Below are 15219 nucleotides of genomic sequence, written 5' to 3' on the forward strand. Positions count from 1 at the left end.
GGCTCTGAAGTTGACCTCGTGTGGCCTTGGGATACACCTGTGGGTTTAGTGCTGCCTTCCCAGGCCCTCTCTCCAGAAGACACCATCTCGCCCCCTCCCATCTGCTGCCCTCGCTCACCCTGCTCGCCCACCAAGGTCATTAGAAGATGCTGCTCCTTTTCGCTGGGCTTGCTCAGTGAGATGTGCCAGTCCCCGTGGCGGCTGTTGCCATGGCGGGGCAGCACCTCCTCGACCAGGGCCAGGAGCTGCAGCCCGCGGTGCTGTCGGAACATCTCCTACAAGGACAGAAGGAGAGCCCTCCACCCATGTCCTCAGTGAAGGATAGAGGCTCTGCTGAGACCCCCTCTGCCTGTAGGCCTAGCCTTCCACTCCATCCTCAGCCCAACAGCCAAAAGTTTGGAAAGGTGATCTCGCGAGCCCCGAAGAAAGGCTGTGTGGTAAGCTGTGGTGACCACCTGAGGGGACGGGAGCATGGCCTCTGTCTGTGATGGGCCATTGGGTGGGAAGGCAGGAGAGGTAACACCAAGAACACACACATTCATTTGTTCACTTCAGGCATCCAGGAGCTCCTTCATGCCCTGGCCTCTGGCCGTGAGGAAAGCATGGAGCCTGCCTCAGAGATACACCCACAGACAGCCACAACCCAAGGAACTGAGTATGTAGAGAGTGAAGTACTAGAGAACAGCAGCTGATCGTGCCTGGGTGTTCAAGTGTGTGTAGCTGGGGTAAATATAAGGGGAGGGGAGGAGAGTGGATAACTGACTAAAGATGAATGTATCAGTGTAACTGCCAAGACTCAGGAAACGAGGTGGGAAGTACAGCCACGCTCATCCCTCATCTCGTTGCATAGATAATGCCCAAAACTGCTAAGTCCAGGAAGACACTGAAGTACTCTTGTGGTGGTGGTGGTGACCCGAAGAACTGAAAACAGATGCTTAAAAACAGTTAAACCTGGGAAGAGCGACAGGGAGGAGGAGGAGGAGTGTAAGAATACATTTTGATTCGATGCTCTGTTGTACTGTTTAGATTTGGGGTGGGGTGTGTATATGTAATTACAAAATTTAAAAACAGAAAACAAGTACTCGGCACTTGACATGAACTTGGAGAGCGGCAGGAGCTCAGACTGGCGATGGAGGCCAGGACTCTGCCTCCTGGCTCATAATTGCCCCTAACTAGCCCCGTCTAAGAAGAGAACTTCCTTTGGCCCCAGGGCACCTTCTCACCCCCTGGCTCTTCTCTAAGAGCTGTATCCCTCCTATACATGTGAAATAATGAACTGCCTGCTCCAGGCCTCCAAAGCCCCCAGCTGGCCACTGTTCTCCCAGCTGCTCAGCTCTCTTTGGGTACCCTGCTAGGGACTGAGCTAGGCTGCCCAAGAGGCACAGCTTTTCACCAACCACCCCTGGAGGGTCTCCTGCCACTCCTAATCTCTTTTCTGCTACAGTGAAGCTAATGAGCTGTCCCCTAGTTCTCATGCCAACCTGAGGGCACTAGGGCAATTAAAGTGCTGAGTCTTGATTCCTTGTTACCATGACAAGTGCCAAGCTCAAGCCTTGGCACTCACTGGCCTAAAAGAAAGCCAAACTCAGTTCTAAATTTGGGAGATGGCTGGTACCTGGAGACAGGCACACAGCAGCTAGGAAAGCCCAGTTTCTGAAATGGTTCTTACCTTCTTGACTGATTGTGTGTCTGTATGTGTAGCCCACACCTGCCTGAGCCAGGGTGGGTGCACTGTGACCCAGCTGACAAAAGAAGCAGATCCTGCCACAGGAAGCACCTGTCCCCATCCTACAGCCCTGGCTGCACCATGCATGCATTCCCTGCATTCTCCTGGGTCAACACGCCCACAGGCCCATAATGTCAGACCTGGCAGGGAGTATATGGCTATGTGTTTTGTACCATTTGTTTTACACATGGGAAAATGGAGTTGCAGTGATGGAGGCAGGGGCAGCCCTGGCTTTGAAATCAAATCAATCTGGGTTCGAATCCTGGTTCTATTTACCAGCTCTGTGACCTTGAACAAAATACTGCCCCTCTCTGAGCCTCACTTTCCTCATTTGAAAATGTGGGCAATGGTCCTAAAACACCCTAGCCTTACTGTGTGGATCAAAAATAAAGTACTTATTCAATAAGTGGTGCTGGGACAACTGGATATCCCAATGGAAAAAAAAGTGTACCTCACATCACCTATTAAAATCATTTCCAGGTGGACTGTAGATCTAAAGCTTTTAAAAGTATGCACAGAAGCTATCTTCATGACCTTGGAGTAGGCAAAGTTTTCTAAATAGGGCCCAAAAAACACTAACCATAAAGGAAAAAAATCTATAAACTGGACTATATTATTATGAAGTTAAAAAAGGAGAACTTCTGTTCATAAGATGCCATTAAGAAAGAGAAAAAGCAACCCATAGAGCAGGAGAAGATATTTACAATATATCCAATATATTCGTGTATCCAGAACATGTAAATAATAGAAATCAATAAGAAAAAGATAACCCAACAGATAAGTGGGCAAACGACTTGAAAAGGCACTTCACAAAGAGGATGTCCAAATGGTCAAAACACACAAGAAAAGGTGCTCTACTTCATCAGTCATCAGGGAAACGCAAATTCAAACCACAAACTGGTACCACTATCTACTTTCCAAAACGGTGCAAATGAATGAAAAGGATGGATAATACCAAGGGTTGGCAAAGATATGGAAGCCCCAGAACTCCCCCACATTGCTGACGGGAGTATAAAGTGGTACAAACATGTGGAAGATTGTTGGGCTCCATATACTGAGGCTGAATATGTAAGTCTACACTGTGACCCAGCGATCCTGTTCCTAGGCATCTACCCATCAGAAATGTATCCCTAGGCTCTCCAAACGACATGTTCAAGAATGTCCACAGCAGCATATTCACAAGAGCCTGAAACTGGAAACTATGCAAATGCCCCTCAACAAAGGGATGAACAAGTAGAATACTATATTGCATGAGAATGAACAACTGTCAACTACACACAACAATACAGATGAATCACAAATGGAATGCTGAGTGAATAAAAAGCCAGACACAAAATATTACATACTGAAAGATTCCATTTATATAAAGGTCAAAATCATGCAAAATTAATTTATGGTGTTACAAGTCAACCAAATGGTTCCCCCAGGGGACTAGTGTCAGGAAGGGAGTGTGAGAAGGGTGTGTGGAGGGAGGTGGTGATCATGTTTTGTGTATTCGTGTGGGTGATGCTTACATGGGTGTGGTCAGTTTGTAACAGTCTAATGAGCTGTATGCTTATGATCTGTGCATCTTCCAGATGTATATTATGTCCATTAAACCTTTTCTAAGTGAAGCAAGTGCCCGAGTGCAGAGCTGGTGGGTGTTAAAGGCCTCCCCTGCTGACTCCTGGGCACGTGATCCCTCCAGCACATCACACTGTTTCTCCCACCCTAGGGCTCCAGCGCCACTGCTACCATCTGAGTGCTCCATTTCAGAGGCTCTACAGTTACATGCAACTCCTCAGAGCTTCTGGGATAGTTCTTATGGCAAACAGGAAGGGATAACTCAGACCGTTTTAACTTCTGGTAACAGCAGATGGAGCTGATCTGAATAACCCCCTCTCCCACCTTGCTACAAGCACATGAAAATTCTGGTTAAATATAACAAAACAATAAAGAGATTCTAAAAACATGGCTAAGCTCGAGCTCGGAGAAGACACAGATAGAAACAGGAGGAACTAAAAGCTGGAAGAGTAAGCAGGACTAAAACTGCAGCAGTTCCTGGGGGTTCAGAACTCAGATACAGGACCCAGGAGCTAGATAGAGACTTGGGTTTAAATGCTTATATGGAGGCCAGGAAATGTGCTCTTGGGCCACATGAGGGGGGAACTAGAATAGAGTTCCCAGAATAGTGCCTGAAGCCTCACAGAACAGCCCTTTCAGTGAATTGGGGCCTACAAAAACTTCCCACTCAACTGGAGGAGTTGTAAAGAAGTTTGCCATCTGCTCATGTCCATGGATAGGAGGAAAAAAAAAGTTACCTAAGAAAAACTGAAAACCCAGGCTTGTACTTCACCTGGATGTACAGTCCGAATGTGCAGTTTAAAACTATTTGGAACTCCTGAAAATCCCCTGAAACTATACTGTAATAATTCTTTCAACAGATGAGATCACAATAATAAATTGTGAACTTATATGAGGGAATAAGTTGCAAATGCAACAAGCAAAGAGAATTGATATCCTGAGATGTGGTATTACTAAAACAATCTGAAAGAGATCATAAAATAAATAAGTTTAAAATAATTAAAGAGATACAAGAAGGAATAGAAGCCTTAATGAAAGAAGAGAACAGCATGAAAAAAGAAGGGGCAGATTTGGAACCAGTAGAAAGTCTAAAAATATAAAACATAGTTATCTATATTAAAAACTCAATGGATGGGTTCAACAGAACATTAGACACAAGCAAACAGAGTTATTATTTTGGAAGACAGCACTAGGGAATCACCCAGAATGCATCATTGAGATTTTAAAGAGATGGAAAACATAAAATGGTTGTTGAGAGACATTGAAGATAGAAAAATACGGCCCAACAAATTTCTAAAAAGTATGCAAGAGAAATGGGAATTTGGCAATATCTAACAAAACTGCATATGCAATTCCACTTCTTAGAATTTACTCCGAAGATACCTCTCCAACAATACAAAAATACATCTACACAAAATTTATTACTGCATCAGTTTTAAAAACTGCAAAATATTGGAAACCACTAAAATGTCCACATGAAGAAGACAAGTTGAATAAACTATGGTACGCACAAATAATGGAGTATTATTCAGTTGTAAAAATGGTCTCCAAAAATCAATATAAAGGGATTTCCAAAATATATTAAGTGGAAAAAAAGTAAAAGGCAAAAAAGTATAAATAGTATGCTACTTTTTCTGTAAGAAAGAAAAGAAGGAATTATACTTTCACCTGCTGATTTCTGAAAGCAGTGGGCTCTTCTGGCGCCCTGCTGCCCCTCCCCAAACCCCTCAGCAGCTAGGCCTGGAGTCGGCTTGTGCTCTCAGTGTGGAGCCTTGGTCCTGGTTCCCAAGGGAGCCGAGTAACCCTCATGCACATACTAGGAGCTTGTGTGTCTGCTCCAGTCTGTGTGGTAGTTCCCTGAAAGGCTCACCATCCCAGAACTTGCCCTGTGTGAGGAAGATGGCTCACAGAGCTCCCCTACAGTACACTGTGGGACAGCAGTCAAGTCGTGCTGCCTGGGGCAAGGAATTGCTGGCTATAGGACATAGAGTACACTGCCTGGGACTGTGAGAAAACTGTTTCCTGGGGAAGGGGGACATTTGTATCTGTGTAAATGGGGGAATTCCTAGAGCCACATGTGCGTGCCCAAGACAAAACAGCGAGAAAGGACCAGGGAGTCCCCTACACTTTGGCCTCAAGCTATTCTCTAAACTCATTATATGGATAAGGCCTAAAGGAGAGCACTCCACAGGTAAATCTGCAAAGACTGAGAAAGGTGTTTTATTTGTTTCCTTTTTTTTGTTAGTTTTTTGTTAGTTACCGGCATTCAAGAAAAGCTCTCTCATAACAAGCTTAAGGAACAGACTCCTCAAAGTCTAAATTCCAGTGATAACACATTAAAATATCAAAATGTCCAAGTTTCAACAAAAGGTAACAAAACCTACAAACCAACAGGTACTGATGGCCCAGGCAAAGGAGAAGATGAAAGCATGACAAACCGTCAGTGACAAGGGCCAGGCCTGGGGCATACCAGAAAAAAGCTTTTAAAAAATGGTCCTAACACATCCCAAAGTAATTTGGGCAGAGAATAAAAATATATATGCAGGGCCCCCCTGAGGAGCTGAGGGAAAATGCAGAAGTGTTGAACTTCCTCACTTGGACTGTTGCTGATATTCTCACAAACATTGAGGACTGGCAGTTTGATGTGCTGAGCCCTCTATCATGGGACTTGCTCTTACGAAGCTTGTTACTGCAAAGGAGAGGCTAAACCTGCATATAATTATGCCTAAGAGTCTCCCCCTGAGTGCCTCTTTGTTGCTCAGATGTGGCCCTCTCTCTCTAGCTACGCCACCTCGGCAGGTGAACTCATATCTGGCAACGCAGGATATGACTCCCGGGGGTGAATCTGGACCTGGCATCATGGGATTGAGAACATCTTGATCAAAAGGGTGATGCAAAATGAAACAAAATAAAGTTTCAGTGGCTGAAAGATTTCAAATGGAGTCAAGAGGTTACTCTGGTGGAAATTCTTATGCACTATATAGATAATACTTTTTAGGTCTTAATGTATTAGAACAGCTAGAAGTAAATACCTGAAACTATCAAACTCCAACCCAGTAGCCTGGACTCTTGAAGACAATTGTATAACAAAGTAGCTTACAAGGGGCAACAGTGTGATTGTGAAAGCCTTGTGGATCACACTTCCTTTATCCAGTGTATGGATGAATGAGAAGAAACAAGGGGACAAAAGCTAAATGAAAAATAGGGCGGGATGGAGGGGATGATCTAGGTGTTCTTTTTTTACTTTTATTTTTTTCTATTATTATTCTGATTCTTTCTGGTATAAGGTAACTGTTCAAAAATAGATTGGGGTGATGAATGCACAACTATATGACAGTACTGTGAGCAGCTGATTGTACACCATGGATGACTGTATGGTGTGTGAATATCTCAATAAAACTGAATTTAATTTAAAAAATGGTCATAAATAAACTTAAGGAGATAAAAGGAAAACATGCAGAAAGAATTAAAGGAAATCAAGAAAACAAGAGATAAACATAAAGAGAAAATATCAATATAGAGATGAAAATTGTAAAAAGGAACCAAATAGAAATGAATACCACATTAAGGCAAATTTAAAATTCCCTGGAAGTATTCAACAGCAGATTGGACCTGTCAGAAGAAAGAATCTGAGAACTTGAAGATAAGACTATTGAAACCATTCAGCCTGAAAAGCAGAAAGAAGAAAGAATGAGGAAAAGTAAACAGAGCCTGAGGAACCTGTAGGACTGCATCAAGTGTACCAATATACATGTTGTTGGGGTCCCAGAAGGAGAAGAAAGAGAAAAGGGACAGAGAGAATATTCAAAAAAGTAATGGCCAAAAACCTCCCAAATGTAGCAAAAGGCATGAATATACACATCTAAGATACTCAATGAACTCCAAAAAGGATAAACCCAAATGGACCTACATCAAGACATATCATAATCAAACCTGAATGCCAAAGCTACAAGAGAGAAGCAACATGTTATCTACAAGGGAGCCTCAATAAGATTAAATGCCAATGTCTCATCGGAAGCAATGGAGGCAAGAAGGAAGTCGGAATACATATTTCAAGTGCTGAAAGCAAAAACAAAAAACAACAACAAAAAACCTGCCTACCAAGAATTCTGTATCTGGCAAAACTGTCTTTCAAAAAATGAGGGAGACATTACGACGTTCCCAGACAAAGCTGAGAGAGTTTGTCACCACTACACTGGCACTACAGGAGATGGTAAAGAGAGTTCTGCAGGTTGAAAGGAAAGAAATAGACAAAAGATCAAAGCTGCGTAAAGAAATAAAGATATCTGGTGAGGAAAACGACATGGGTAAATATAAATGTCAGTTCTATTGTATTTTTTGGTTTGTCTAAGTCCACTTTAAACTTCCCACAGGATCTAAAATGCATAAAAGGTAATGATATATCAGTGGTTTTGGACTCTTAACGTATAAACATGTAATTAGTGACAAGAACCACGTAAAGGTGGGGGTATGGATAGGTATAGGAAGATAGTTTGTGTATACTATTGATGTTATGATGGTATCAAAGCAAATGGGACTGTTACAGATTTAGGATGTTAAATTTAAGCCCCATAGTGACTACAAAGAAAATATCTGAGAATATGCAAGCTCATAGAGACAGAAATTAGAGTACAGGTTGCCAGGGTCAGGGGACAGGAGGAATAGGAAATGAATACATAATGTATGTAGGTTTTCTGTTTGGGGAGATGGCAAAGTTTTAGCAATGGAAGGCGGTGAGGGCCCTGCAACATTATGAATTATTCCACTGTATTGTGTGCTTGGGAATGGAGGAGATGGGAGAACTTACGTTGTATATATGTTCCCACAATTAAAAAAAAAATAACAGCAACTAAAGAGACAATGACAATTAAATGCAATACAGGATCCTGGATGGGATCTAACAAGAGAGGGGAAAACACCCAAAGGACATTATTGGGACATATGAAAAAATTAGAATATAGACTGTAAGCTTTATATTAATGTTAAATTTCTTGAACTTGATAACCGCACTTAAGGTGGTTATATAAGTGAATACCCTTGTTCTCAGGAAATGTACATGGCAGTATTAAATGTTCAAGAACACATTTTCAAGTGTTCAGAAAATTGACTGATAGGCAGGAAGACAGACAGATAAGAGAAGGAGAAATAGATTGATAAACAGATGGACTGATAGAATGATATGGTAAATGTGGCAAAACGTTAAAATTGGTGGATCTTGATATCTGGTGGGGGGAGTATGTTGGGGTTTGTATTAGTTTTTAACTGTACTGTAAGTTTGGAAGTATTTTAAAACAAAATGTTTTTTTTTTTTTTAAATCAATGAGGATGGAGGAAAGAACCCTAAAATTGAATACAAACAGAAACAAATAAACCTAACTATATTTGAAACATATAACATAACTACACCAAAAGGGGAAAAGAGAAATGAAATAACTTCTGAACAGTCTGAAGATAAAGAAGTAAAAAGAACTTCAGACAAATATTTAAGTTTACTTTGCAGGTTAGTTTTTTGGCAGCTGTAAGGGTTAACAGTTTTCAACTACTTTTGGTGTACTGTAGAATTAAACAAATGAGGAAATATATTGAGGATATATTGAGGATACTAGGAAAAAGACGTTACAAATGTGGAATACAGGAAGGCTTGAAGAACCCAAATGGTGGCACACTGAAACTGGAAATATCAGTGTGAACTCATAGTTTTAAATATGTGCATGCACACACTTACAAAAACATATGTGTGAGACTGGTGAGCTGTAAGTTTTAGTTACTCCTCCAGGAAAGTAGGTAAAAAGCCAGGAACTGCGTGGACTGGACACCACAGAGCAACCTGTCTTTGGGCATACTTCATACAACACTCATGAAAACATGGAACTGCTGAGATCAGCGAAATCTGTAAGTTTTTGCGGCCAGGGGACTCGCGCCCCTCCCTGCCAGGCTCAGTCCCGGGGGAGGAGGGGCTGTCAGCTCCGGGAAGGAGAAGGGAGAACTGCAGTGGCTGCTCTTATAGAAAACTCATTCTACTGATTCAAACTCCAACCATAGATAGACTGAGACCAGACACCAGAGACTCTGAGAGCAGCCAGCCCAGCAGAGAGGAGACAGGCATAGAAAAAAAACAACACGGAAAACTCCAAAATAAAAGCAGAGGATTTTTGGAGTTCTGGTGAACACAGAAAGGGGAAGGGCGGAGCTCAGGCCTTGAGGCGCATATGCAAATCCCGAAGCAAAGCTGATCTCTCTGCCCTGTGCACCTTTCCTTAATGGCCCTGGTTGCTTTGTCTATTAGCATTTCAATAACCCATTAGATCTCTGAGGAGGGCCGTTTTTTTTTTTTTTTTTTTTTTAAATCCTTTTTTCTTTTTCTAAAACAATTACTCTAAGAAGCTCAATACAGAAAGCTTCAAAGAATTGCAATTTGGGCACGTCAAGTCAAGAGCAGAACTAAGAGAGCTCTGAGACAAAAGGCAATAATCCAGTGGCTGAGAAAATTCACTAAACAACACAACTTCCCAAGAAAAGGGGGGTGTCTGCTCACAGCCACCATCCTGGTGGACAGGAAACACTCCTGCCCATCGCCAGCCCCATAGCCCAGAGCTGCCACAGACAACCCAGTGTGACGGAAGTGCTTCAAATAACAGGCACACACCACAAAACTGGGCGTGGACATTAGCCTTCCCTGCAACCTCAGCTGAATGTCCCAGAGCTGGGAAGGTGGAGCAGTGTGAATTAACAAAGCCCCATACAGCCATCATTTGAGCAGACTGGGAGCCTCCCTACACAGCCCAGCAGCCCAGAACTGCCCTGGGGGGACGGCACTCACCTGTGACATAGCACAGTCATCCCTCAACAGAGGACCCGGGGTGCACAGCCTGGAAGAGGGGCCCACTTGCAAGTCTCAGGAGCCATACGCCAATACCAAAGACTTGTGGGTCAGTGGCAGAGACAAACTGTGGCAGGACTGAACTGAAGGATTAGACTATTGCAGCAGCTTTAAAACTCTAGGATCATCAGGGAGATTTGATTGTTAGGGCCACCCCCCCCTCCCCGACTGCCCAGAAACACGCCCCACATACAGGGCAGGCAACACCAACTACACACGCAAGCTTGGTACACCAATTGGGCCCCACAAGACTCACTCCCCCACTCACCAAAAAGGCTAAGCAGGGGAGAGCTGGCTTGTGGAGAACAGGTGGCTCGTGGACGCAACCTGCTGGTTAGTTAGAGAAAGTGTACTCCACGAAGCTGTAGATCTGATAAATTAGAGATAAGGACTTCAATAGGTCTACAAACCCTAAAAGAACCCTATCAAGTTCAACAAATGCCACGAGGCCAAAAACAACAGAAAATTATAAAGCATATGAAAAAAACCAGACGATATGGATAACCCAACCCCAAGCACCCAAATCAAAAGACCAGAAGAGACACAGCACCTAGAGCAGCTACTCAAAGAACTAAAGATGAACAATGAGACCATAGTACGGGATATGAAGGAAATCAAGAAGACCCTAGAAGAGCATAAAGAAGACATTGCAAGACTAAATAAAAAAATGGATGATCTTATGGAAATTAAAGAAACTGTTGACCAAATTAAAAAGATTCTGGACACTCATAGTACAAGACTAGAGGAAGTTGAACAACGAATCAGTGACCTGGAAGATGACAGAATGGAAAATGAAAGCATAAAAGAAAGAATGGGGAAAAAAATTGAAAAACTCGAAATGGACCTCAGGGATATGATAGATAATATGAAACGTCCGAATATAAGACTCATTGGTGTCCCAGAAGGGGAAGAAAAGGGTAAAGGTCTAGGAAGAGTATTCAAAGAAATTGTTGGGGAAAACTTCCCAAATCTTCTAAACAACATAAATACACAAATCATAAATGCTCAGAGAACTCCAAATAGAATAAATCCAAAAAAACCCACTCCGAGACATATACTGATCACACTGTCAAACATAGAAGAGAAGGAGCAAGTTCTGAAAGCAGCAAGAGAAAAGCAATTCACCACATACAAAGGAAACAGCATAAGACTAAGTAGTGACTACTCAGCAGCCACCATGGAGGCAAGAAGGCAGTGGCACGATATATTTAAAATTCTGAGTGAGAGGAATTTCCAGCCAAGAATACTTTATCCAGCAAAGCTCTCCTTCAAATTTGAGGGAGAGCTTAAATTTTTCACAGACAAAGAAATGCTGAGAGAATTTGCTAACAAGAGACCTGCCCTACTGGAGATACAAAAGGGAGCCCTACAGACAGAGAAACAAAGACAGGACAGAGAGACTTGGAGAAAGGTTCAGTACTAAAGAGATTCGGTATGGGTACAATAAAGGATATTAATAGAGAGAGGGAAAAATATGGTAAACATAATCCAAAGGATAAGATGGCCGATTCAAGAAATGCCTTCACGGTTTTAACGTTGAATGTAAATGGATTAAACTCCCCAATTAAAAGATATAGATTCGCAGAATGGATCAAAAAAAATGAACCATCAATATGTTGCATACAAGAGACTCATCTTAGACACAGGGACACAAAGAAACTGAAAGTGAAAGGATGGAAAAAAATATTTCATGCAAGCTACAGCCAAAAGAAAGCAGGTGTAGCAATATTAATCTCAGATAAAATAGACTTCAAATGCAGGGATGTTTTGAGAGACAAAGAAGGCCACTACATACTAATAAAAGGGGCAATTCAGCAAGAAGAAATAACAATCGTAAATGTCTATGCACCCAATCAAGGTGCCACAAAATACATGAGAGAAACACTGGCAAAACTAAAGGAAGCAATTGATGTTTCCACAATAATTGTGGGAGACTTCAACACATCACTCTCTCCTATAGATAGATCAACCAGACAGAAGACCAATAAGGAAATTGAAAACCTAAACAATCTGATAAATGAATTAGATTTAACAGACATCTACAGGACATTACATCCCAAATCACCAGGATACACATACTTTTCTAGTGCTCACGGAACTTTCTCCAGAATAGATCATATGCTGGGACATAAAACAAGCCTCAATAAATTTAAAAAGATTGAAATTATTCAAAGCACATTCTCTGACCACAATGGAATACAATTAGAAGTCAATAACCATCAGAGACTTAGAAAATTCACAAATACCTGGAGGTTAAACAACACACTCCTAAACAATCAGTGGGTTAAAGAAGAAATAGCAAGAGAAATTGCTAAATATATAGAGACGAATGAAAATGAGAACACAACATACCAAAACCTATGGGATGCAGCAAAAGCAGTGCTAAGGGGGAAATTTATAGCACTAAACGCATATATTAAAAAGGAAGAAAGAGCCAAAATCAAAGATCTAATGGATCAACTGAAGAAGCTAGAAAATGAACAGCAAACCAATCCTAAACCAAGTACAAGAAAAGAAATAACAAGGATTAAAGCAGAAATAAATGACATAGAGAACAAAAAAACAATAGAGAGGATAAATATCACCAAAAGTTGGTTCTTTGAGAAGATCAACAAGATTGACAAGCCCCTAGCTAGACTGACAAAATCAAAAAGAGAGAAGACCCATATAAACAAAATAATGAATGAAAAAGGTGACATAACTGCAGACCCTGAAGAAATTAAAAAAATTATAAGAGGATATTATGAACAACTGTATGGCAACAAACTGGATAATGTAGAAGAAATGGACAATTTCCTGGAAACATATGAACAACCTAGACTGACCAGAGAAGAAATAGAAGACCTCAACCAACCCATCACAAGCAAAGAGATCCAATCAGTCATCAAAAATCTTCCCACAAATAAATGCCCAGGGCCAGATGGCTTCACAGGGGAATTCTACCAAACTTTCCAGAAAGAACTGACACCAATCTTACTCAAACTCTTTCAAAACATTGAAAAAAATGGAACACTACCTAACTCATTTTATGAAGCTAACATCAATCTAATACCAAAACCAGGCAAAGATGCTACAAAAAAGGAAAACTACTGGCCAATCTCCCTAATGAATATAGATGCAAAAATCCTCAACAAAATACTTGCAAATCGAATCCAAAGACACATTAAAAAAATCATACACCATGACCAAGTGGGGTTCATTCCAGGCATGCAAGGATGGTTCAACATAAGAAAAACAATCAATGTATTACAACACATTAAAAACTCGAAAGGGAAAAATCAATTGATCATCTCAATAGATGCTGAAAAAGCATTTGACAAAATCCAACATCCCTTTTTGATAAAAACACTTCAAAAGGTAGGAATTGAAGGAAACTTCCTCAACATGATAAAGAGCATATATCAAAAACCCACAGCCAGCATAGTACTCAATGGTGAGAGACTGAAAGCCTTCCCTCTAAGATCAGGAACAAGACAAGGATGCCCGCTGTCACCACTGTTATTCAACATTGTGCTGGAAGTGCTAGCCAGGGCAATCCGGCAAGACAAAGAAATAAAAGGCATCCAAATTGGAAAAGAAGAAGTAAAACTGTCATTGTTTGCAGATGATATGATCTTATATCTAGAAAACCCTGAGAAATCAACGATACACCTACTAGAGCTAATAAACAAATTTAGCAAAGTAGCGGGATACAAGATTAATGCACATAAGTCAGTAATGTTTCTATATGCTAGAAATGAACAAACTGAAGAGACACTCAAGAAAAAGATACCATTTTCAATAGCAACTAAAAAAATCAAGTACCTAGGAATAAACTTAACCAAAGATGTAAAAGACCTATACAAAGAAAACTACATAACTCTACTAAAAGAAATAGAAGGGGACCTTAAAAGATGGAAAAATATTCCATGTTCATGGATAGGAAGGCTAAATGTCATTAAGATGTCAATTCTACCCAAACTCATCTACAGATTCAATGCAATCCCAATCAAAATTCCAACAACCTACTTTGCAGACTTGGAAAAGCTAGTTATCAAATTTATTTGGAAAGGGAAGATGCCTCGAATTGCCAAAGACACTCTAAAAAAAAAAAACGAAGTGGGAGGACTTACACTCCCTGACTTTGAAGCTTATTATAAAGCCACAGTTGCCAAAACAGCATGGTACTGGCACAAACATAGACATATAGATCAATGGAATCGAATTGAGAATTCAGAGATAGACCCTCAGATCTATGGCCCCCAAAGTCACCGAACTGAGCCATAATGGTCTTTTCAACAAATGGGGCTGGGAGAGTTGGATATCCATATCCAAAAGAATGAAAGAGGATCCCTACCTCACCCCCTACACAAAAATTAACTCAAAATGGACCAAAGATCTCAATATAAAAGAAAGTACCATTAAACTCCTAGAAGATAATGTAGGAAAACATCTTCAAGACCTTGTATTAGGAGGCCACTTCCTAGACTTTACACCCAAAGCACAAGCAACAAAAGAGAAAATAGATAAATGGGAACTCCTCAAGCCTAGAAGTTTCTGCACCTCAAAGGAATTTCTCAAAAAGGTAAAGACGCAGCCAACTCAATGGGAAAAAATTTTTGGAAACCATGTATCTGACAAAAGACTGATATCTTGCATATATAAAGAAATCCTACAACTCAATGACAATAGTACAGACAGCCCAATTATAAAATGGGCAAAAGATATGAAAAGACAGTTCTCTGAAGAGGAAATACAAATGGCCAAGAAACACATGAAAAAATGTTCAGCTTCACTAGCTATTAGAGAGATGCAAATTAAGACCACAATGAGATACCATCTAACACCGGTTAGAATGGCTGCCATTAAACAAACAGGAAACTACAAATGCTGGAGGGGATGTGGAGAAATTGGAACTCTTATTCATTGTTGGTGGGACTGTATAATGGTTCAGCCACTCTGGAAGTCAGTCTGGCAGTTCCTTAGAAAACTAGATATAGAGCTACCATTCGATCCAGCGATTGCACTTCTCGGTATATACCCGGAAGATCGGAAAGCAGTGACACGAACA

General features: G+C 41.1%; 1 protein-coding gene across 1 annotated transcript in view; it reads right to left on the reverse strand.

Moving 5' to 3' along the window:
• Positions 1-15219, reverse strand: part of PODXL2 (podocalyxin like 2) — a 61837-nt gene that overhangs the window by 4547 nt on the left and 42071 nt on the right. Inside the window, exon 5 of the mRNA XM_037803326.1 lies at positions 119-275. Within this exon, the coding sequence (XP_037659254.1) occupies positions 119-275 (157 nt within the window). The remainder of the gene's footprint in view (positions 1-118; positions 276-15219) is intronic.

The sequence above is a fragment of the Choloepus didactylus genome, chromosome 1, assembly GCF_015220235.1.
Source record: "Choloepus didactylus isolate mChoDid1 chromosome 1, mChoDid1.pri, whole genome shotgun sequence".
Lineage (NCBI taxonomy): Eukaryota > Metazoa > Chordata > Mammalia > Pilosa > Megalonychidae > Choloepus > Choloepus didactylus.